The 24,109-nt window shown below is 45.7% G+C and overlaps 2 protein-coding genes across 3 annotated transcripts in view; one reads left to right on the top strand and one right to left on the bottom strand.

Annotated features, from left to right (window-relative positions):
- PLXNA3 (plexin A3) overlaps positions 1 to 5,369 on the top strand; it is a 94,275-nt gene extending 88,906 nt beyond the window's left edge. Inside the window, exons 25-32 of one of the 2 annotated variants that reach the window (XM_075259132.1) lie at positions 40 to 199; positions 959 to 1,062; positions 1,147 to 1,243; positions 1,332 to 1,522; positions 1,608 to 1,777; positions 1,934 to 2,146; positions 2,252 to 2,402; positions 2,776 to 5,369. In XM_075259132.1, coding sequence (XP_075115233.1) covers positions 40 to 199; positions 959 to 1,062; positions 1,147 to 1,243; positions 1,332 to 1,522; positions 1,608 to 1,777; positions 1,934 to 2,146; positions 2,252 to 2,402; positions 2,776 to 2,871 — 1,182 coding nt within the window. In that variant the 3' untranslated portion in view covers positions 2,872 to 5,369. Of the gene's footprint in view, positions 1 to 39; positions 200 to 958; positions 1,244 to 1,331; positions 1,523 to 1,607; positions 1,778 to 1,933; positions 2,147 to 2,251; positions 2,403 to 2,775 lie in introns of both variants that reach the window. The other variant, XM_075259131.1, reaches the window with a different exon arrangement.
- The window catches only part of SLC35A2 (solute carrier family 35 member A2), a 74,392-nt gene that overhangs the window by 20,554 nt on the left and 29,729 nt on the right, over positions 1 to 24,109 (bottom strand). The gene's annotated exons all lie outside the window — the stretch shown is intronic.

Raw genomic sequence — 24,109 nt, 5'->3', positions numbered from 1 at the left:
TGCTCGCTCCTGCCCTGATTTACTTATTCTCTTTTCTAGACCCTCAGCTGCATCTGTCCAGACAGTGAGAATGGCACTGAGATCCCTGTTAAGGTCCTTAACTGTGATACGGTCACCCAGGTCAAGGACAAGCTGCTGGACGCTGTTTACAAGGGCATTCCCTACACCCAGCGGCCGAAGGCTGAAGACATGGACCTAGGTGAGGATGTCCGTAAGATGTGTGGGTGACAGGATTTTTAAGTGTTGTGCTTAAAGGGATTGCCCAGAACTGCTGTGTTGATTGCTATGACCTCTTCACTGTTTACCAAGCACAGCGCCGTAGAATGTATATTGGCTGTGCTTGGTATTGCAACAAGACCAAGTCATCAATGCACATGATGTCACTGAGCTGGGTAGTGGAGCTTAATATCTGTCCCCGACAGCCTCTTTAAGTACAGTTGACTCATACAAGTGTAGATAATTTTTTTCATATGTATATGGGGGCAGCTCGCCGCGTCTCTCTCTGTTCAAAACCCGCCTGCCACGTCCATTGCGGTCATGGCTTTCCCCCCCGTAGCCGGCTCAAATGAATGAGCCGATATAGGAGGGTGCTGCCGCTAGGCGGAAGCCGTGGTCCAGCACGCCGCGACTTCCGCCTGAAGAAAGGACATGTCTCTTCTTTTCTCCACTAGCAGCAGCCCGCCGTTAGCGGAAAAAAGAAGCCCGGCGGTTTGCATAGACCACCATTGTAAAGGAGCGGATTTTGAAGCGAAATCCACTGTCAAAATCCGCCCCTTTGTTCACATGTGAACGAGCCCTTTGAGAATCCATGCTTGCTGTGCTGAGCTGTGTGTACATGTGTATGGCGGAATCAGGAGGGATAGCTGTCACCCACGGAAAGCTGAGCCAGGAAGAGCTTGGAGATTGCCAGTGCTGGCATCTTCTTTTGCTTCACTTGACCCTTCTTTGCTGTTTGCAGAGTGGCGTCAGGGGCGTATTACCCGCATTGTCCTTCAGGATGAGGATGTCACCACCAAAATCGAGTGCGACTGGAAGAGGCTGAACACGCTGGCACATTATCAGGTAGGGGGCATCTCATTCTTGTGCCATCTACTATACCACACCTTACCCTCGGATACCCACTTACTGTCATGTCTCTTATCTCAGGTCACGGACGGTTCCACAGTGGCTCTGATCCCCAAGCAGGTGTCCGCCTACAACATCACCAACTCGTTCACCTTCACCCGCTCCCTCAGTCGGTACGGTAGGTATCACAGCAAGTGTGAGCGGGCACCATGGCAGGGTGTATCTGGTAAAGGCTATGATCTTGATTCTACCTTGTATTATTTCAGAGAGCCTTCTACGTACCTCCAGCAGCCCAGATAGCCTACGCTCCCGAGCCCCAATGATCACGCCCGACCAGGAAACTGGCACAAAACTTTGGCACCTTGTAAAAAATCACGACCACACGGACCATAAGGAGGGTGATCGTGGTAGCAAAATGGTATCGGAAATCTACCTGACCCGCTTACTGGCTACTAAGGTGAGAGAACAACACTTGTGATAGAGGGCAGAATGCTTGCCTTGTAAATAAGCATGACTAAGTGCTCCTCTGCTGCCCCCTACAGGGAACCTTGCAGAAGTTTGTGGATGACCTGTTTGAGACGGTTTTCAGCACAGCGCACAGGGGCAGTGCCCTCCCTCTTGCCATCAAGTACATGTTTGACTTCTTAGACGAGCAAGCGGATCGAAGGCAGATTACTGACCCGGACGTGCGGCACACGTGGAAGAGCAACTGGTAAGACGGATGCGGCACACACAAGGTTGCGCGAGGCTCAGCCTCATCTAATGCATTTTGTATGAGTGGGAGGAAAATGCATGAAAACTGATCTAGTGAGCGCTTCACCTTCATGACCTGACCCTGATTTTACCCTTCTGCCCATACCATGTCTAGCTTGCCACTACGTTTCTGGGTGAATGTAATCAAGAACCCGCAGTTTGTCTTTGACATACACAAGAACAGCATTACAGACGCCTGCCTGTCCGTGGTGGCCCAGACCTTCATGGACTCCTGTTCCACCTCCGAACATCGGCTCGGAAAAGACTCGCCAAGTAACAAATTGCTCTACGCCAAGGACATCCCGAATTACAAGACCTGGGTGGAGCGGTGAGTGCAGCTATAATTCAGTTGGTTATGAGGGGTATCTGCAGCGCCTCTCTGGGCTGTGTCTGGTATTGCAAATCACTTATACCACTTTATCTGCCTATACAGATATTACAGAGACATCAACAAGATGCCTGCCATCAGTGACCAGGATATGGACGCCTACCTGGTGGAGCAATCCCGTCTGCACGCAAATGAGTTTAACTCCCTCAGTGCGCTCAGCGAGCTCTTCTTCTATGTGAACAAATACCGGGAAGAGGTGAGGGGTTGTGGGGCTACTAAGGGAAAGTGTAAATTTGTTGTAGTGTTAGCTGTCCTGATGGAGTGAGTGTGTTGGTGATAGTCATGTACAGGGCTCAGCTAACTACTGACAGCAGACACTGCTGAGGGGTAAAAAAGGTTGTGGAACACTAAGAGTTCCCAAACTGGAACGCCTTCAGATCATGTGGACATATGCGCTCTACGGGGCAGATGGCGATATGGGAGAGCCTGTCAAGTGTGGCTGTTATGTGCCATCCCCTTTTAAGTAGTTCTAATAGTCTAAGAAGAAGCTACAAGAATCAGATAGGTGAGCTATGTATCGGCCATTAGTGCAGTGGGGTAATAACTGACCCCCTCCTTTGTCTCCCCAGATCCTCACTGCACTGGATCGCGACTCTTATTGCCGAAAACACAAGCTGCGGCAGAAGCTGGAACAAGTTATTAACATGGTCTCCAGTAACAGCTGAATCACGTGACACCCCCCTGTCTGTCCCTTTTATTCCCTCAACCTAAACTCCCCAGGACCCCAAGATGAATCAGAAACTGATAGGTAGGGGCCCGATTGGAGGCCAACATTACCACAAGGTGACGGGCTAATGTGCAAAGCTATGGCACTGCCACAGAGACTCAACCAAGAGCCACCGATGGGACCTGTGTGACCAGCGCCTGAATCCTTTACCCAGGTTAACAGCAGATCTTCACCAGCCATGGCACAGTGCGTCCCATGGCAACGATGCCCATTCCTCATCTTTTCTTCTATGTCTGTGTGACAAGGTGCCCGTCTTTCAGTGCCTTGTGCTTGGGAGAGCAGAACGGTGACTGCACACCACTGTAATAATATTTGCTGACCACTGGGTGGTGCTGGTGTGCACAGCAACGTGTAATCTCTGCCGACTCCTGGAAGGGACTGTGTCCTCACCTACCACCACCCCTCTGGTCCCTGGACTGCCTGGACTCCCCCTCGCCGGTCAGGAGCCCATATACACAGTGAGGACGTTTTTTGGTAAAGTGAAGCCATATGACTCAGAGGGACACCTGCCCCCTCCCCCTCCCCTGTGTTTGTGATGATCCACTAATAATCTCAGTGCACTATTGTACCCCCCCAGTTTATTGCTGCTCCTCATATGTGTTTTCAGTGCATTCCCCCCTCCCTCCTGACTTTTGTGGCGAGCAGGTGGAGCTACTACATATCTGTGACGTGAAATGAGGGGGTCCCCGGATTAGGTTTCATAGATAGGAGGGGACCCCGTTATGTTAATGAGATTTTGTGCCATGCGATATCAGTGCCGTTTTGTTTGCAGAAGATGGTGGATGTGAGCGGGCGCGCGCTTTACCCACATCTCCCCCTCCTTTGTCCCACGCTCCGTCCTGTGGATAGACTGTGTTCAGGACACGCGACGGCCTCACGCAGGGTTACACAGATGCTTTGGCACCATGCAATAGCCTTTTTTTTTCTTTCTCCCCCCCCCCCCCTCCTCAGTGCATCCTGATTTAACCCTGCAGTTTCCACTCCCCAGGAGCACAGTGTGTCCTTGCCCCCCTCCACTTTGTGTTGTGTATAGCTGTACGTATGCGGGGGCTCCGCAGGGTTCAGCGTTCATTCCAGGCTCTGGTATCTAGACCTTGGGGTTTTTTTATATTTAATTTTATTTATTTAATTTATTCCGGTCTCCTCCTCCACTGCAGAGTGTGCACAGTGTTTTATAGAGCCCGTCCTAGGTGGAGAGGTTCAAGGCGCGAGTGGAGCGTGGAATAGTGAGGTGACCCTGACAATGGTCCTTTAACCCCCTCCTTCCCCGCCCTCCTGACCCGAATGGTGTGAGGTGTTACATGGTAGCGTGCCGTCACTGCCACGAGCTTGTGTGTATGTGACCTGCTAGCCCCCATCCCAAGAACCCAGGGGCGGGGGTCAGTCAGGGATGCCAGGGCCAGCTGCTTGCTTGCTTGCACCACCCCAGCAGGAGGGAAGCTCCTCACCTTTTTGTTTTTAGTTTTAACTTTTATTGGGGACACAAACCAAAGCATATATACTAGAAAGCAATAACAACCCACCAGGACACCAAGCGCTGGCATCACATCGCCTCTTAGTTATCCATAATGCATTGCCCCAATCAAGGCACCCACCCATTGCTTACTGCCTACTGCTGCTTACCGTGGACAGTGCCTCTCTGCCGTCTATGGGCATTGCCCATGCCAGGCTGTTCATCCGCTTTTCTTGGCTTGTTCCCCATCCCCATGCCATTTGTGTTGCCAAGCCCCCATGTCCCTGGCATGGCCGTGTGACTTTCTGCATCTTTCCCTGTCATCAGTCACCAGGCTGCGCCCATTCATAGGCTGGGTACCTGAATGCCCTCTGCCCCCCAGGTGATGGGTATGTGACTGCCAATGTTCTTTGTTGCCAAACTGGAAACATTCCATAGTAGTGTGTGTGTGTGTGTGTGTGTGTGTGTGTGTGTGTGTGTGTGTGTGTGTGTGTGTGTGTGTGTGTGTGTGTGTGTGTGTGTGTGCGCGTGTGCGTGTGCGTATGTGTGTGCGTGCACCTACCTGACCATACCTCACACGTGCAGGGTTCCCACAGTGTGACAGTGTGTAAATATGAAGAAGCATATATATATATTTTGTAAATCTGTGCCACTGTCCTGTACCTCCCATCCTTACCCCTGAACCCCACCCCCCATCCTCCCTCCTCATCCTACATATCCCCTTCACTTATCCTGTACCATTTCTGCTGGAAGGAATGGTGACCTGTTGGGATGTGTTCTTGTCCAGCATCCAAGGGGTTAAAATCTCCACCATGAATGAAGGGATTTTGGTGCCTTAGTAACATACTCCACCCCATGGGATCTGATACAGAGGTGACACCATGACACGTGCAGGGTCCACAGTATTTATCAGCACTTTATGTCTACGGTGGCAGCGGATCCGATACTGTGAGCATGGCGGTTTTATTTAATGATGGATTTTGTTTCCTTCGTTTTTTGTTTTTTTCAAAATAAATGATTTCAAACTGAGTCTTGTGATCTGTTCTCATGTGTTCTGCAAGCACCATATTATGTATTATAGCGGTTATATTCTTGTACATAGGAGCAGTTTTATAGTAGTTATATTCTTGTACATAGGAGCAGTATTATAGTAGTTATATTCTTCTACATAGGCAGTATTATAGTAGTTATATTCTTGTACATAGGAGCAGTATTATAGTAGTTATATTCTTGTACATAGGCAGTATTATAGTAGTTATATTCTTGTACATAGGAGTAGTATTATAGTAGTTATATTCTTGTACATAGGAGCAGTATTATAGTAGTTATATTCTTGTACATAGGAGCAGTATTATAGTAGTTATATTCTTGTACATAGGCAGTATTATAGTAGTTATATTCTTGTACATAGGAGCAGTATTATAGTAGTTATATTCTTGTACATAGGAGCAGTATTATAGTAGTTATATTCTTGTACATAGAAAGCAGTATTATAGTAGTTATATTCTTGTACATAGGCAGTATTATAGTAGTTATATTCTTGTACATAGGAGGTAGTATTATAGTAGTTATATTCTTGTACATAGGAGCAGTATTATAGCAGTTATATTCTTGTACATAGGAGTAGTATTATAGTAGTTATATTCTTGTACATAGAAAACAGTATTATAGTAGTTATATTCTTGTACATAGGAGCAGTATTATAGTGTTTATATTCTTGTACATAGGCAGTATTATAGTAGTTATATTCTTGTACATAGGAGGTAGTATTATAGTAGTTATATTCTTGTACATAGGAGCAGTATTATAGCAGTTATATTCTTGTACTTAGGAGCAGTATTATAGTAGTTATATTCTTGTACATAGGAGTAGTATTATAGTAGTTATATTTTTGTACATAGAAAGCAGTATTATGGTAGTTATATTCTTGTACATAGGCAGTATTATAGTAGTTATATTCTTGTACATAGAAAGCAGTATTATAGTAGTTATATTCTTGTACATAGGAGGTAGTATTATAATAGTACTTCTAATATTCTTGTACTGTACTTTACTTGCCCTATTCCTTCTCTAGTTAGCTATGATGCTGAAAATTAAAATAGATAAAATGTAACCATAAGAGTGAGGTGCTGCGGGAAAAACCACTGTAGCAACGCATCTCAGATCTGTTACACAAAATGTAAGTAGGGACAGTATTATAGTAGTTATATTCTTGTACATAGGAGGCAGTATTATAGTAGTAATATTCTTGTACATAGGAGCAGTATTATAGTAGTTATATTCTTGTACATAGGGGGCAGTATTATAGTAGTTATATTCTTGTACATAGGAGTAGTATTATAGTAGTTATATTCTTGTATATAGGAGCAGTATTATAGTAGTTATATTCTTGTACATAGGAGCAGTATTATAGTAGTTATATTCTTGTACATAGGAGACAGTATTATAGTAGTCTTGTACATAGGAGGCAGTATTATAGTAGTTATATTCTTGTACATAGGGGCAGTATTATAGTAGTTATATTCTTGTACATAGTATGTAGTATTATAGTAGTTATATTCTTATACATAGGAGCAGTATTATAGTAGTTATATTATTGTACATAGGAGCAGTATTATAGTAGTTATATTCTTGTACATAGGAGCAGTATTATAGTAGTTATATTCTTGTACATAGGAGCAGTATTATAGTAGTTATATTCTTGTACATAGGAGGCAGTATTATAGTAGTTATATTCTTGTACATAGGAGCAGTATTATAGTAGTTATATTCTTGTACATAGGGGCAGTATTATAGTAGTTATATTCTTGTACATAGTATGTAGTATTATAGTAGTTATATTCTTATACATAGGAGCAGTATTATAGTAGTTATATTCTTGTACATAGGAGACAGTATTATAGTAGTTATAGTCTTGTACATAGGGGCAGTATTATAGTAGTTATATTCTTATACATAGGAGTCAGTATTATAGTAGTTATAGTCTTGTACATAGGGGCAGTATTATAGTAGTTACATTCTTGTACATAGGAGTAGTATTATAGTAGTTATATTCTTGTATATAGGAGCAGTATTCTAGTAGTTATATTCTTGTACATAGGAGCAGTATTATAGTAGTTATATTCTTGTACATAGGAGACAGTATTATAGTAGTCTTGTACATAGGAGGCAGTATTATAGTAGTTATATTCTTGTACATAGGGGCAGTATTATAGTAGTTACATTCTTGTACATAGGAGCAGTATTATAGTAGTTATACTCTTGTACATAGAAGCTGTATTATAGTAGTTATATTCTTGTACATAGGAGGCAGTATTATAGTAGTTATATTCTTGTACATAGGAGTAGTATTATAGTAGTTATATTATTGTACATAGGGGGAAGTATTATAGTAGTTATATTCTTGTACATAGTAGTAGTATTATAGTAGTTATATTCTTGTACATAGGAGCAGTATTATAGTAGTTATATTCTTGTACATAGAAGCAGTATTATAGTAGTTATATTCTTATACATAGGAGTCAGTATTATAGTAGTTATATTCTTGTACATAGGATGCAGTATTGTAGTAGTTATATTCTTGTACATAGGGGCAGTATTATAGTAGTTATAGTCTTGTACATAGGGGCAGTATTATAGTAGTTATATTCTTGTACATAGTAGTAGTATTATAGTAGTTATATTCTTGTACATAGGAGCAGTATTATAGTAGTTATATTCTTGTACATAGTAGTAGTATTATAGTAGTTATATTCTTGTACATAGGAGGTAGTATTATAGTAGTTATATTCTTGTACATAGGGGGCAGTATTATAGTAGTTATATTCTTGTACATAGGAGTAGTATTATAGTAGTTATATTCTTGTACATAGGAGCAGTATTATAGTAGTTATATTCTTGTACATAGGAGGCAGTATTGTAGTAGTTATATTTTTGCACATGGGGCTGTATTATAGTATCTCAGATATGTTACACAAGATATAATTATATAACTTTAATTGTTATTTATAAGAGTAAAGCTTTTTCAGAAGGTGAAGTTTGCTAATAAGTAAACACATTGTGACAATTGTAACATTTATCCATGATTCCTGTATTTAGAGTTGACCATATTGTAACGTTTCGCTCTTATCTGCCTGTAGGTGGACATTTTCTGCACATCGCTTTTTTAATAACACAATTTATACTAGATGGTAGTAACATGGATGAGGCGTGAGGTACGCTGTGCCTACATATTATGGAAGAGACAGGTATGTTTTATAAGGAAATTGTGTACAAAATAAGACCAGTCATCGTGCAGAATATTCTCACCACACTGTTAAGACAGTGAGCATTGGAGCTGTTCTAGCTGAAATTACCTTACTAAATTTGCATTTCCTGTTCATCCATTGGCAGTACATAGATACAATTAGAAGAGACAGGATTGTCAATTCCACAATCAGGACCCACCTAAAAGGTCCACTGAGTCCTTGTATAGTATAAGAGCAATAGAAAATAGGGAGGGTAATCTGCACTGCCTCCGGCCTTCAGGAAATGCAAGTTTCATAAGGTAAATTTCAGCTTTCCTGTTCATCCATCAGGAGTACACAAATGGGATTTACAAAGCAATACTATCTGGGTGGGAATTCTGTTGTCGTCTTAAGTACCACCTTGCTAAAGGTCAAATCTTCTGAGACCTTTATGTCCAACCTGTAGTGTTTAATAAACAATATTGCCATATTGCTACCATGCATATTTTGGGAACTCTGCCTTCTTTGCCCAGATATTGAAATGGCTCGGGTAGAGTGCACACTCACAGATTCTGGTGAGGGTTGTTCTGAGATGTCATAGCAGATCCTACCCTGTTTCCCCAAAAATAAGTCATTCTCCGAAAGTAAGACATAGCAGAGGTTTTGTTGAATTGCCTAATATAAGGCACCCCCCGAAAGTAAGACATCCACCAATAATAATAATCTTTCTGCGATATGTTGTATCCACTGTTCCTGCCTCTGTAGGATGAGCTGGGAGATGCCCACTCTGTATACACTAAGCATCGTATGTGGCGGGGGGTCCACTCTCACAGCTCATCCCACAGCAGAAGGAACAGTGGATACAACATATGGTATCACAGCAGCTGTAAGGTTTTTCTTCATACAGTCTTTGCGCAGCAAGCACATCTCAACGTAGCTCAGTAGTGGCAGCAGCACACTAAAATAAAATAAGACATCCCCTGAAAATAAGACATAGCATACCTTTAGGACCAAAATTTAATATAAGACACTGTCTTATTTTCGGGGAAACACGGTAGCGGAGTCTACTCCATCTTGCTGGTGTTTTATTGGCTGGTTTTGCAACCTTTAGCTCTACTCATAAAGAAGGCTTGTAAGTAAGACTGGATGGCTCTTCTTACCTCCTCTGTTGGTCATTTTCAAGATGAGGCCAGGACACAGGTAAGGTTATTTTACTGAATGATGTTGTAAGTAGAAGAAATGAATTCTAGTATGGTTCTCATGGTCACACAGTCATCCCCGACTCCTAGGTCTGGCTCTCTAGAACAGAGCGCTTGAAATTCACCAATCCTCTGGGCTGACGTAGTTGCAACCAAAACAATTTTTAATAAGCTATCTTTCCAGAGTGCTTGAAGAATGGGCTAACATGGGGAACCCATTATGACCTTCATGACCCGTGATCACACAGTCACATGCTGGAAGTGGCTTATGTCTTACTGGATTTATATACTTTTGATTGCCTTAAAGAATCTCCGAGATGGCTGGTACCACAGACTGTAGTTGTGCACTGAAGGCTGTGAAATGGTCCTTCAGAGTATTGCAGTTTAGGTCTCCTTGCAGCAGTTGAAGGATGGACAAAACAACTTATAGTCTTGTGTTATTGGGGAAGCCCCCAGATTTATGGATCTTCATATTCTACTACATACTGAGACAGTAGGGTGGCTTTGTGCAGACATCTAAGATGTTAATATAACATGTTTGAGACAAAAAAAATTTTTTTTAAAGGCTTCCTAGCCCAACCTCAGGCATCAGTTGTAGGCCGTGAACTCGCGCATGAAAGAGCCGTATCTGAAGAATAGATCTCTCTGGAGTGGAAGCTTCAAGAATTTCCCTTTTGAAAGCTATAATGTGAGAGAACCCTGCCGGACGGGGCCATTACAGACTGGAGGAACTACATAACTCAGATCACTGGACCGGTGTATGGAGCGATTCCCCATTGCTATGGGGTTCTCTTTTGGATTCAGGATCCCAAATTTGTTGATCTTTGTTCCATGACACCAGTGTATCCATCTGGGGATGACCCATTTTCTGGGTTCAAACCACCTTCTAGGTTTTAAACCTTCTCCTTGTAGGTTTATGTAATAAACTATGGCTAGGTTGCCTGCTTGTACCAGGACCTTGTGGTTCACCAGCAATATTTGGAAGCGATGCAATGCCAGCTTGATGGCTTTCAGACCTCTTATGTTGGAGGAGAGTCTTCCCTGATGACCATTGCTGTGGAATCATTTCCAATCTGGGTTGCACTGAGGAGATAGAGAGAAACCCTTTTCCCGTTGGCTTCCTTTCCCATATTGTTATATTTATAAACCTCTTCTGTGGTTTCTGCCACGTGGGCAGTTTCTATAGATGAAGTCAATAGACCTAACACGCATGTTGGTTCTTATAGAACTCAATACATTTCTGATCTCTACCACTATAGACATTCACCTTTGTGTGGAGTGAATTGACCAGAAGCCCACCCCAATCCAAAGATGAGTAAGATACAATTCCCTTGATGGAGATATAGGGAGCCCATTGTCCAGGTATAGTATAGTGTAACTGCAATTCCCTATAGATGTAGGGCTGCTGTTAGGACTATGACCACCTTCATAAACACTGGAAGAGCTGAGATGATCCCAAATTGAAGACGTCTGAACTGGAAAAGTAGCGCTCCTGTTCTCCTCTGTATAGTAAGTTCTCAGAACTCTGAAAGCTTGTCAATGGGAAAAATGAGAAGTTAATTGGGGACATAGAATTTCCTTTTGGAACACTGTCACCACAGACTTTGTGGTCCTCAGTCCGAGCTCTTCTTACAGGAATCTACAGAGATGTATCGGATTTATGACAGAACCCTATTTGTACCCAGGAGACCTCTGGAATACACTTTCTTTCAGAGGGACTGGCTGTAATGCAGCTCCACAAACTCCTGCACTGACTGCCGGAGGACGGAGCTGGCTGGACTGATAAGAAATCCTGTCCACTTGTAATGCTCGGAGCTCCAGAAAGTCACCACTATTTATTGTGGAAGATGGCCCCCTTACAGGAATCTGTAACTATATGGATAAAGATTAGAGATGAGCGAACAGTGTTCTATCGAACTCATGTTCGATCGGATATTAGGCTGTTCGGCATAATCGAATCGAATCGAACACCGCGTGGTAAAGTGCGCCATTACTCGATTCCCCTCCCACCTTCCCTGGCGCCTTTTTTGCTCCAATAACAGCGCAGGGTAGGTGGGACAGGAACTACGACACCGGTGACGTTGAAAAAAGTAGGCAAAACCCATTGGCTGCCGAAAACATGTGACCTCTAATTTAAAAGAACAGCGCCGCCCAGCTTCGCGTCATTCTGAGCTTGCAATTCACCGGGGACGGAGGTTTCCGTCCAGTTAGCTAGGGGTTAGATTCTGGGTAGGCAGGGACAGGCTAGGATAGGAAGGAGAAGACAACCAACAGCTCTTATAAGAGCTAAATTCCAGGGAGAAGCTTGTCAGTGTAACGTGGCACTGACGGGCTCAATCGCCGCAACCCAGCTTTCCGCGGATCCTGAATGGAATACACTGACAGTGTATTCCCGTATACCCGATATATACCCCCGATACCCGTTCCAACGGTGTGCCCCCCCACCTTCACCCCAGAAATACCCTGCAAGTCCCCTAGCAATAGAATTGGGGCTATATACACCCACTATTTTTGCTACTGCCATATAGTGCCATTGTCTCACTGGGAATTCAAAGAATATATTGGGCTTATATATAACTTCAATTCCAGGGAGAAGCTTGTCAGTGTAACGTGGCACTGACGGGCTCAATCGCCGCAACCCAGCTTTCCCAGGATCCTGAATGGAACACACTGACAGTGTATTCCCGTATACCCCATATATACACCCCAAATCCCCGTTCCAACGGTGTGCCCCCCCACCTTCACCTCAGAAATACCCTGCAAGTCCCCTAGCAATAGAATTGGGGCTATATACACCCACTATTTTTGCTACTGGTATATAGTGCCATTGTCTGACTGGGAATTCAAAGAATATATTGGGGTTACGTGCACCCACAATTTTTGCTACTGGTATATAGTGCCATTGTCTGACTGGGAATTCAAAGAATATATTGGGGTTACGTGCACCCACAATTTTTGCTACTGGTATATAGTGCCATTGTCTGACTGTGAATTCAAAGAATATATGGGGGTTACGTGCACCCACAATTTTTGCTACTGCTATACAGTGCCATTGTCTCACTGGGAATTCAAAGAATATATTGGGGTTACGTGCACCCACAGTTTTTGCTACTGGTATATAGTGCCATTGTCTGACTGGGAATTCAAAGAATATATTGGGGTGACGTGCACCCACAATTTTTGCTACTGGTATATAGTGCCATTGTCTCACTGGGAATTCAAAGAATATATTGGGGTTATGTGCACCCACAATTTTTGCTACTGGTATATAGTGCCATTGTCTGACTGTGAATTCAAAGAATATATGGGGGTTACGTGCACCCACAATTTTTGCTACTGCTATACAGTGCCATTTTCTCACTGGGAATTCAAAGAATATATTGGGGTTACGTGCACCCACAGTTTTTGCTACTGGTATATAGTGCCATTGTCTGACTGGGAATTCAAAGAATATATTGGGGTGACGTGCACCCACAATTTTTGCTACTGGTATATAGTGCCATTGTCTCACTGGGAATTCAAAGAATATATTGGGGTTATGTGCACCCACAATTTTTGCTACTGGTATATAGTGCCAGTTTCTGACTGGTAATTCAAAGAATATATTGGGGTTACGTGCACCCACAATTTTTGCTACTGGTATATAGTGCCAGTTTCTGACTGGGAATTCAAAGAATATATGGGGGTTACGTGCACCCACAATTTTTGCTACTGCTATACAGTGCCATTGTCTCACTGGGAATTCAAAGAATATATTGGGGTTACGTGCACCCACAATTTTTGCTACTGGTATATAGTGCCATTGTCTGACTGGGAATTCAAAGAATATATTGGGGTTACGTGCACCCACAATTTTTGCTACTGGTATATAGTGCCATTGTCTTACTGGGAATTCAAAGAATATATTGGGGTTACGTGCACCCACAATTTTTGCTACTGGTATATAGTACCAGTTTCTGACTGGGAATTCAAAGAATATATGGGGGTTACGTGCACCCACAATTTTTGCTACTGCTATATAGTGCCATTGTCTCACTGGGAATTCAAAGAATATATGGGGGTTACGTGCACCCACAATTTTTGCTACTGGTATATAGTGCCATTGTCTCACTGGGAATTCAAAGAATATATGGGGGTTATGTGCACCCACAATTTTTGCTACTGCTATACAGTGCCATTGTCTCACTGGGAATTCAAAGAATATATTGGGGTTACGTGCACCCACAATTTTTGCTACTGGTAGATAGTGCCATTTTCTCACTGGGAATTCAAAGAATATATTGGGGTTACGTTGCACCCACAATTTTTGCTACTTGTATATAGTGCCATTGTCTCACTGGGAATTCAAAGAATATATTGGACTTACATATAACTTCAATTCCAGGGAGAAGCTTGTCAGTGTAACGTGGCACTGACGGGCTCAATCGCCGCAACCCAGCTTTCCCAGGATCCTGAATGGAACACACTGACAGTGTATTCCCGTATACCCCATATATACACCCCAAATCCCCGTTCCAACGGTGTGCCCCCCCACCTTCACCTCAGAAATACCCTGCAAGTCCCCTAGCAATAGAATTGGGGCTATATACACCCACTATTTTTGCTACTGGTATATAGTGCCATTGTCTGACTGGGAATTCAAAGAATATATTGGGGTTACGTGCACCCACAATTTTTGCTACTGGTATATAGTGCCATTGTCTGACTGGGAATTCAAAGAATATATTGGGGTTACGTGCACCCACAATTTTTGCTACTGGTATATAGTGCCATTGTCTGACTGTGAATTCAAAGAATATATGGGGGTTACGTGCACCCACAATTTTTGCTACTGCTATACAGTGCCATTGTCTCACTGGGAATTCAAAGAATATATTGGGGTTACGTGCACCCACAGTTTTTGCTACTGGTATATAGTGCCATTGTCTGACTGGGAATTCAAAGAATATATTGGGGTGACGTGCACCCACAATTTTTGCTACTGGTATATAGTGCCATTGTCTCACTGGGAATTCAAAGAATATATTGGGGTTATGTGCACCCACAATTTTTGCTACTGGTATATAGTGCCAGTTTCTGACTGGTAATTCAAAGAATATATTGGGGTTACGTGCACCCACAATTTTTGCTACTGGTATATAGTGCCAGTTTCTGACTGGGAATTCAAAGAATATATGGGGGTTACGTGCACCCACAATTTTTGCTACTGCTATATAGTGCCATTGTCTCACTGGGAATTCAAAGAATATATGGGGTTACGTGCACCCACAATTTTTGCTACTGGTATATAGTGCCATTGTCTCACTGGGAATTCAAAGAATATATGGGGGTTATGTGCACCCACAATTTTTGCTACTGGTATACAGTGCCATTGTCTCACTGGGAATTCAAAGAATATATTGGGGTTACGTGCACCCACAATTTTTGCTACTTGTATATAGTGCCATTGTCTCACTGGGAATTCAAAGAATATATTGGGCTTACATATAACTTCAATTCCAGGGAGAAGCTTGTCAGTGTAACGTGGCACTGACGGGCTCAATCACCGCAACCCAGCTTTCCCAGGATCCTGAATGGAACACACTGACAGTGTATTCCCGTATACCCCATATATACACCCCAAATCCCCGTTCCAACGGTGTGCCCCCCCACCTTCACCTCAGAAATACCCTGCAAGTCCCCTAGCAATAGAATTGGGGCTATATACACCCACTATTTTTGCTACTGGTATATAGTGCCATTGTCTGACTGGGAATTCAAAGAATATATTGGGGTTACGTGCACCCACAATTTTTGCTACTGGTATATAGTGCCATTGTCTCACTGGGAATTCAAAGAATATATGGGGGTTACGTGCACCCACAATTTTTGCTACTGCTATACAGTGCCATTGTCTCACTGGGAATTCAAAGAATATATTGGGGTTACGTGCACCCACAATTTTTGCTACTGGTATATAGTGCCATTGTCTCACTGGGAATTCAAAGAATATATGGGAGTTACGTGCACCCACAATTTTTGCTACTGCTATACAGTGCCATTGTCTCACTGGGAATTCAAAGAATATATTGGGGTTACGTGCACCCACAATTTTTGCTACTGGTATACAGTGCCATTGTCTCACTGGGAATTCAAAGAATATATTGGGGTTACGTGCACCCACAATTTTTGCTACTGGTATATAGTGCCATTGTCTGACTGGGAATTCAAAGAATATATGGGGGTTACGTGCACCCACAATTTTTGCTACTGCTATACAGTGCCATTGTCTCATTGGGAATTCAAAGAATATATTGGGGTTACGTGCACCCACAATTTTTGCTACTGGTATATAGTGCCATTGTCTGACTGGGAATTCAAAGAATATATGGGGGTTACGTGCACCCACAATTTTTGCTACTGCTATACAGTGCCAGTTTCTGACTGGTAATTCAAAGAATATATTGGGGTTACGTGCACGCACAATTTTTGCTACTGGTATATAGTGCCATTGTCTGACTGGGAATTCAAAGAATATATGGGGGTTACGTGCACCCACAATTTTTGCTACTGCTATACAGTGCCATTGTCTCACTGGGAATTCAAAGAATATATTGGGGTTACGTGCACCCACAATTTTTGCTACTGCTATACAGTGCCATTGTCTGACTGGGAATTCAAAGAATATATTGGGGTTACGTGCACCCACAATTTTTGCTACTGGTAGATAGTGCCATTGTTTCACTGGGAATTCCACAAATAATTTGGGGATTCATTCACCCTACATCTCAGGCTCTTGCCATATTCACCCAGGTTGTCAGTGCTGCACCAGCTCGTTCCCAGACAGCTCGGCCCGAAAAACACGTTACCTATATAGAGGATTTGGACAATGAAGACAACATGTTCTAAATCTAATGTCTGCACCTTCTCCAGAATTAAAATAAAGTCAGCGTTTAACTTTCAAATAGCACTGCACAAAGGAAGAGCTTATCAGCTTGTCTCATGACATGCTACTGAAAAGTGTCATTTGTGTATCTTAATGTAAATATAGTTGTATAAGCTTTTTGGGTTTTAGGCACTGCCAAGTTATTTATTACCACGCGCTCCCTTATAATGATGATGACGCCAAAGTCACTGTGGGTGTTCAGAGCTCACAGCTTTGGTTGACATTTGTCTTGCTCTCTGTCAGTACCAGCTGTCTTTTTGGATACCGTAAAGTTATGTTGACTTTATTAACAGCTATAGAAGCTTTAGCCAGGTTGTGACGGTGTGTAACCCTAACAACACTAAGTGGGATGCACATTAATAGTCAGTCTATGTACGCTAAACGTATCACTGAAGTAATTTTTTTTCCCTCTCCCCTAATATAAGAAAGGAACAGACATTAGACCTAGACCGGGGTTCGAGGCTTGTAAAAATCCAGTATTATTTGTTCTTCATGATGTGAAATATGTGTTGAAAAACAACCCAAGATGAAGTCAGCCATGTGTGCCAGTGTGTTACTTGGCATGCCTTTGCTGGCCCCAACTGTAAGGGTCACTCTCCATTTCCTCCATTTTCCACTCCCCTTCACACCATTTGTGGTGAAGCAATGGGATGCACTGAAGTGCACCCTCTAGCCTCGTGTGGGACAGGGACATCAGATGCCACTCCAACCCCCTCGTCTTCCTCCGCCAGCCAACGGTGCGAAGATGAGAGGAGTGTGCTCTGAATGTTTTCTGCCTAGCAGAGGCTAGTTCTCACTTACGAAAATGGCCCCACTTTGACCTGTATATCAGGCACAATGGTGTAGGTTTCAAAGAAACATGGCACCAACAAGTTGGAAAACGTGGGCCATGCGTGGACCGTGTTTGAGTCTGGCAAGCTCCAGATCTGCTACCAGGTTCCAGCCATTATCACAGGCGCAAAAATGCCAGGCCCCAGGTGTAGCAGGGAAAAAAAAATGCCATCTCAGCCAGGATGGCATCCCTGACCTCGGAGGCACTGTGCTGTCTGTCCCCCAAGCTGATCAGTTTCAGCACGGCCTGCTGACATCTCCCCATGCCAGTGTTACAGTGTTTTCCGCTAGTAGCTGGGGTGGAGGTTGCAGCATCGTAGGGTTTCAGTCTACTCCTGCCATGAATTTTGGCCTGGGAGAGGAGATAGGCCACCCCAGTTTGCACCCGGGGAACAGACTCCACCACATTCACCCTGCCTGTCATTAAAGATAAGCACTGCAGCATCCCTGACCACAGGCGCTTGTCCATGTGTCGGTGGTCAAGTGGACCTTGCAGCAAAGCGCAGAGCTCTGGGCCCGACTGATGTTATGGGACACATGCAGGCGCAAGGCAGGGACAGCACACCAAGAGAAGTAGTAACGGCTAGGCCCAGCATAGGGAGGTGCCCCAGCTGCCATCTGCTGACGGAAGGCCTGGGTCTCCAGAAGCATAAACAAACACCAACATCTCCAGGGCCAGCAGTTTATCGATGAGGCTGTTAAAGGCTTGGGCATGGGGGTGGGTTGTGTTGTACTTCTGCCTGCAATGAAAAGCTTGGTAAATGTGGAGTGGCTGGGAAGAGGCGCATGATGGTGCAGGCCAAAAGGGCGCATGAGGGTGAACTCCCCAATGTGTCAGAGATAGGTGTGTAGGTGTCCTTGCATCATATACTTGCACCATATTTGGCTTTGGAAGTTAATTTTGTGCCAAAAAGTGGTTAAGACAGCGATCCCTCAGCTACTCCCGTTACACTGTCTAGTGAAATTACCATCTTTGGAAGTGGACCACCACTTGTAAGATCCCAAAGGAAGCAGGCAAGAGATGTGCAGTGCAGAAAAAAAGATGAGAAAATAAGTGTAGGCAGTAGAGCACAGAGGGATCGGAGAGGACAGAGCTGGTGTCGGCCAGGTATTCCCACAACATGCGCCTATACTTGTCCCTCCTGGTGACACTAGGCCCCTGAGTGGCAGTAATTTGTCCAGGGGGGCCATTAACGTGTTCCAGACCTAGGAATAAGTCTTCCAACAGGGTAGAGTTTTGCATGCCTTTGCTTCTACCCACTGTTTTTGCTGCTTAGCTTCCCTCCACATCTACACTGCTTTCACCCCTAAACATCACCCCAGTTTATGCCTTTGTTTCTACCCTGTTTTTTTGTTGAATTAGCTTCCCTCCACATCTACACTGCTTTAGCCCCTAAACATCACCCCAGTTTATGCCTTTGCTTCTACCCAGGTTTTTTGTTGATTTAGCTTCCCTCTACATCTACACTGCTTTAGCCCCTAGACATCACCCCTGTCCATGTGGGGTCGGTGGCCTCGTCATCCACCAACTCCTCTTCCAATTGCGCACTGGCCCCTTACTGCAAACCGCACATGACCACAGCTTGCCCTGATGGCAACTGTGTCTCATGATCCCCACTTAGGTCCAGACAAGTCGGTGGCGGGTCCAAAACCCCAAAATTGGAAGGAAATGGCAGATGCTGCAGTATTTCTAACACCTGTTCCTGGTGCTCGGGCCTGGTCTGTGTTGTACCCTGCACCCTGCTTAACGCAGCTGCCATATCCGAAGTTGTGCTGAGCGCATGCTAATGTTTCGTGTCCAGTGCAATGGATGGGATGGGATTTCACATAAGTCTGCCACCCATGGCCACTCATGGTTGAGCAACTGAGGGAGTTGACTTTGACGAACCCGAGGGTTTTGGAGTTGGAACTACATCAAAGGTCTGTGCTGCTCACACACTCTGCTCAACACATGATATGTTTAGTGCCAGCAGTGTGGAGACGTCGCACAACAGCCGTTGTTCCAGCAGGTACAGGCGTTGTAGGAGTGCATAGAGGCTAGCAGCGGCAACTATAGACTTTAAAAACTATCTGCACAAGCGCCACACTTTCACCAGTAGCTCAGGAACATTGGGGTACCTTTTTAAAATGATTAGCAGCAATGAGTTAAAAACGTGGCCCAGGCATGGAATATGTTGCAGGCTGCCAAGCTACAGAGCCAATCCCAGGTTACGGCCATTATCACACATGACAACATGCCTGGGCCCAGGTGCAGTGGCAAAAACCACATTGCCGTCTCATCGAGGATGGCATGACTCACTTTGTAGGCAGTGTGCTGTCTGGCCCCCAAGCTGATGAGCTTCAGCACGGCCCGCTGACGTCTCCCCACACCAGTGTTGCAGCGTTTCCAGCTCGTAGCTGGGGTCAATTTAACAGCGGAGGAGGGTGGTGTTTCAGCCCTCCTCCCAGGAATGTTGTGTGGGGAGACAAGTCAGGCCACCACATTTTGCGACCCGGTCCACGCCTCAACTACATTCAACCACTGTGCCCAAATTGAAAGGTAGCGTCCCTGTCCGCATGCACTTGTCCATTCGTAACTGGTCACATGGAACTTTAGGGCTAAGCGCTGAATTTAGGGACCGCCTCATGTTTGTGGGAAAGTGCTGGTGTGGAAGGCACAGTGCGGTGGCGCAGTAGACACTCTGCCCAAAAAGGGCAGAGTGTCCCCCAGCCGGGATTCCAACATCTCCTGGGCCAGATTTCTTGAGATGAGGCCGTTGAAGCCTTGGGCATGTGGGTGGGTTGCGCTGTACTTTAGCATGAAATGAAAGGCTTGGGAGATGGGGAGTTGCTGGGAAGAGGCGCATGATGGCGCGGGCAAAAGGAGAAATGGCAGGAAAAGGTGAGGATAAGGGTGAACTCCCCAAAGTGTCAGAGGCAGATGTGGAGGTGTCCTGGCTGCTGGTCTGGACTGCAGCGCCAGCCCTGTCAACAGTGGGAGAGGCAGTGGCCGCCAGGCCAAACGACGATTATCCTGCGCTTGCTCTCACCCACTGAGCCCAGGGCTTGCCTTCCAAATGATGGCACCCGCAAGAGGTGGTGAGATTCCTCTCCGCAGATCTCCAACCCATCTTGGACTTGCAAATTGCACTAAATTTGTCATGTAACTGACATGTATATGATGAGTCTATCCATTGTCTGTTCATTTTGGTGAAAGTCAGCCTGTCAGCTGACAGACAGCTGTGCTTGTCAGTGATGATGCCACCGGCTGCTTGTACCCCCAGTTTTTGCTGTTTTTGCCTCCACATCCACACTGCTTTTGCCCCTACACATCACCCCTATCCATGCCTGTGCCTCTAGCCATAAGTCTGCCACCCATGGAAACTCATGGTGCAGAAAGTGAGGGAGCTGACTCTGAGGAACCCTTGGGTTTTGTAGCTGGTACTCCATCAAAGGTCTCTGCTGCTCACACACCCTGCTGAACATACGGTATCTAGGGTTAGAGCGTGTGGTGACCTCGCACAACAGTAGGTGCTTCAGGCAGATGTAGGCCTTGCTGGAGTGTATTGTGGCTAGCTCCAGGTACTGTAGACTTGGGAAAGTGGGTGTCCAAGTGCCTCACTTTCACCCTTAGCTCAGCTAATTTGGGGTATGTTTTTAAAAATCATTGCACCACTACATTGAACACGTGGGCCAGGCATGGAACGTGTTGGAGGCTGGCAAGCTCCAGAGCCCTCCAACAAGACAAAAAAGCCTGGCCCCAGGGGCAGCGGGGATAAACAAATTGCCATCTCATCCAGGATGGCATCCCTGACCTCAGAGGCAGTGTGCTGTCCGTCTCCCAAGCTGATGAGCTTCAGCCCAGCCTGCTGACGTCTCCCCACACCAGTGTTGCAGCGTTTTCAGCTCGTAGCTGGGGTCAATCTAACAGCGGAGGAGGAGGAGGGTGGTGTTTCAGCCCTCCTCCCAGGAATGTTTTGTGGGGAGACAAGTCAGGAAAATTCTTGAAACAGGGGAGAGTTTTGCATCTTTGCCCTTGCTGCCTATGGACATCCCTTTGCCTCTAGCCACCATTTTCCCTGCTTTGCTTGCCTCCACATCCACACTGCTTTTGCCCCTAGACATCACCCCAGTCCATGCCTTAGCTTGTACCCCCAGTTTTTCCTGCTTAGCTTGCCTCCACATCCACACTGCTTTTGCCCCTAGACATCACCCCAGTCCATGCCTTAGCTTGTACCCCCAGTTTTTCCTGCTTAGCTTGCCTCCACATCCACACTGCTTTTGCCCCTAGACATCATCCCTATCCATGCCTCTGCCCCTAGCCATAACTCTGCCACCCCTGGAAACTCATGGTGCAGAAACTTTGGGAGCTGACTTTGAGGAACCCTTGTGTTTTGTAGATGGAACTCCATCAAAGGTCTGTGCAGCTCACACACCCTGCTCAAGATATGGTATTGTAGGGTTTCAGCGTGTGTGAATGACGGACAACAGCCTGTGTTTGGACAGATGTAGGCCTTGCTAGAGTGTTTTTAGGCTAGCAGCGACTCCTGTGCACTTGCAAAAGTGGGCGCACAAGCGCCGCATTTTCAACAGTAGCTTCGGTACATTTGGGTATGTTTTCAAAAAACTTTGCACCACTAGGTTAGACGTGGGCCAAACATGGAACGTGTTGGAGGCTGGCAAGCTCCAGAGCCGCTACCAGGTTCCAGCCATTATCACAGGCGTAAAAATGCCAGGCCCCAGGTGTAGCAGGGAAAAAAAAATGCCATCTCAGCCAGGATGGCATCCCTGACCTCGGAGGCACTGTGCTGTCTGTCCCCCAAGCTGATGAGCTTCAGCACCGCCTGCTGACGTCTCCCCACACCAGTGTTTTAGCGTTTGCCGCTAGTAGCTGTGGTGGAGGTTGCAGCGTCGTAGGGTTTCAGTCTACTCCTGCCATGAATTTTGGCCTGGGAGAGGAGATAGGGTACCTCAGTTTGCACCCCGGGACCAGACTCCACCACATTCACCCTGCCTGTCCTTAAAGATAAGCAGCATCCCTGACCACAGGCGCTTGTCCAAGTGTCGGTGGTCAAGTGGACCTTGCAGCAAAGCGCGGAACTAAGGGCCCACCTGATGTTGAGTGACACGTGCTGGTGCAAGGCGGGGACGCCACACCGGGAGAAGTTGAGACGGCTAGGGACGGCATAGTGAGGTGCCACAGTTGCCATCAGGTCCGGGAAGGCGGGAGTTTCAACAAGCCGGAACGCCAACCTCTCCTGGGCCAGCAGTTTAGCGATGTTGGCGTTCTAGGCTTGCGTGGGTGGGTGGTTAGCGGTGTATTTCTGCCGGCGCTCCAATGTCTGAGAGATGGTGGGTTGTTGTAAAGAAGTGCCTGATGGTGCCTTTGATGGTGCAGGAGAAGGAGATAAGACAGAAACAGGGGAGGATGAGGGAGAAGTCAACAAAGTGGCGGAGGCAGATGAAGTGATGTCCTGGCTCGTCCTCTGGAGTGCATCGCCAGCACTGTGAGCAGAGGCAGTGGCATGAACGGCGGGCGACGTTTGTCCTGCCGTTGCTGCCTGCCACTGATTCCATTGCTTGGATTCCAAATGACGGTGCATTGAAGTGGTGGACAGGTTGCTCTTCTCAGGGCCCCTACTCGATTTCGAGAGGCAAATTGTGTAGACGACACTATATCTGTCCTCGGCGCATTCCTTGAAAAAACTCTACACCTTCGAGAAACGTGCCCTCGATGAGGGAGTTTTTCTGGGCTGGGTACAAAAGGGAACATCTTCGGACATTCCGGGTCTGGCCTGGCTTCGGCGAAGCTGTTGACCTCTGCCTCTAGCTACCCTTTTTGGTGCTGCACCTGCCTCAACATCCACACTACTTTCCCAGCTTGACATCCGCCTTGTCCAGGTTGGGTCGGTGTCCTCGTCGTCCACCACCTCCTCTTCCAACTCCTGTCTCGCCTCCTCCTCCTGCACAATGCGCATGTCAACTGGCTGCCCTGACAGCAACTGCATCTCATCGTCGTCAATGAGGGTGGGTTGCTGGTCATCCGCCACCAAATCGACCGGAGATGGAGGAGACTCTAGTGTTTGAGCATCTGGACACAGATACTCGTCTGTTAGGTCTGTGGAATCGCGAAATGGAGGGGCAGGTTGCGGTACAGTCAAAGGAAGGGAGAACAGCTCTGGGGAGCAGGGACAGTTGGGGTTATTGTTCTGGGAAGATTGGGAATTTTGGGTGGAAGGAGGACAAGACTGTTGGGTAAGAGGAGGTAGAGGCTGACTGGCTGGTGGACAATGTGCTTTAAGCGTTATCCGACAGCCATTGCAAGACCTGTTCCTGGTTCTCGGGCCTACTAATCTTTGTACCATTCAGCCTAGTTAATGTGGAACTTTTGTGCAAAGCGCAGAACTTAGGGCCCGCCTGATGTTAAGGGACACACGCTGGTACAAGGCTCAACTCACCCTAAGTGCCAAAAACACTGCTGGTGCAAGGCTCTACTCATGCCAAGGGCCTCAATCTCTGCTGGTAGCTCAGCTTAAGGTCCTGTAACTTTGTTTGGAAGGGCT

The sequence above is a fragment of the Leptodactylus fuscus genome, chromosome 11 (assembly GCF_031893055.1).
Source record: "Leptodactylus fuscus isolate aLepFus1 chromosome 11, aLepFus1.hap2, whole genome shotgun sequence".
Taxonomy (NCBI): Eukaryota; Metazoa; Chordata; class Amphibia; order Anura; family Leptodactylidae; genus Leptodactylus; species Leptodactylus fuscus.
The sequence above is the reverse complement of the archived record's forward strand: the minus strand, read 5'-3'. Positions and strand labels throughout refer to the sequence as shown.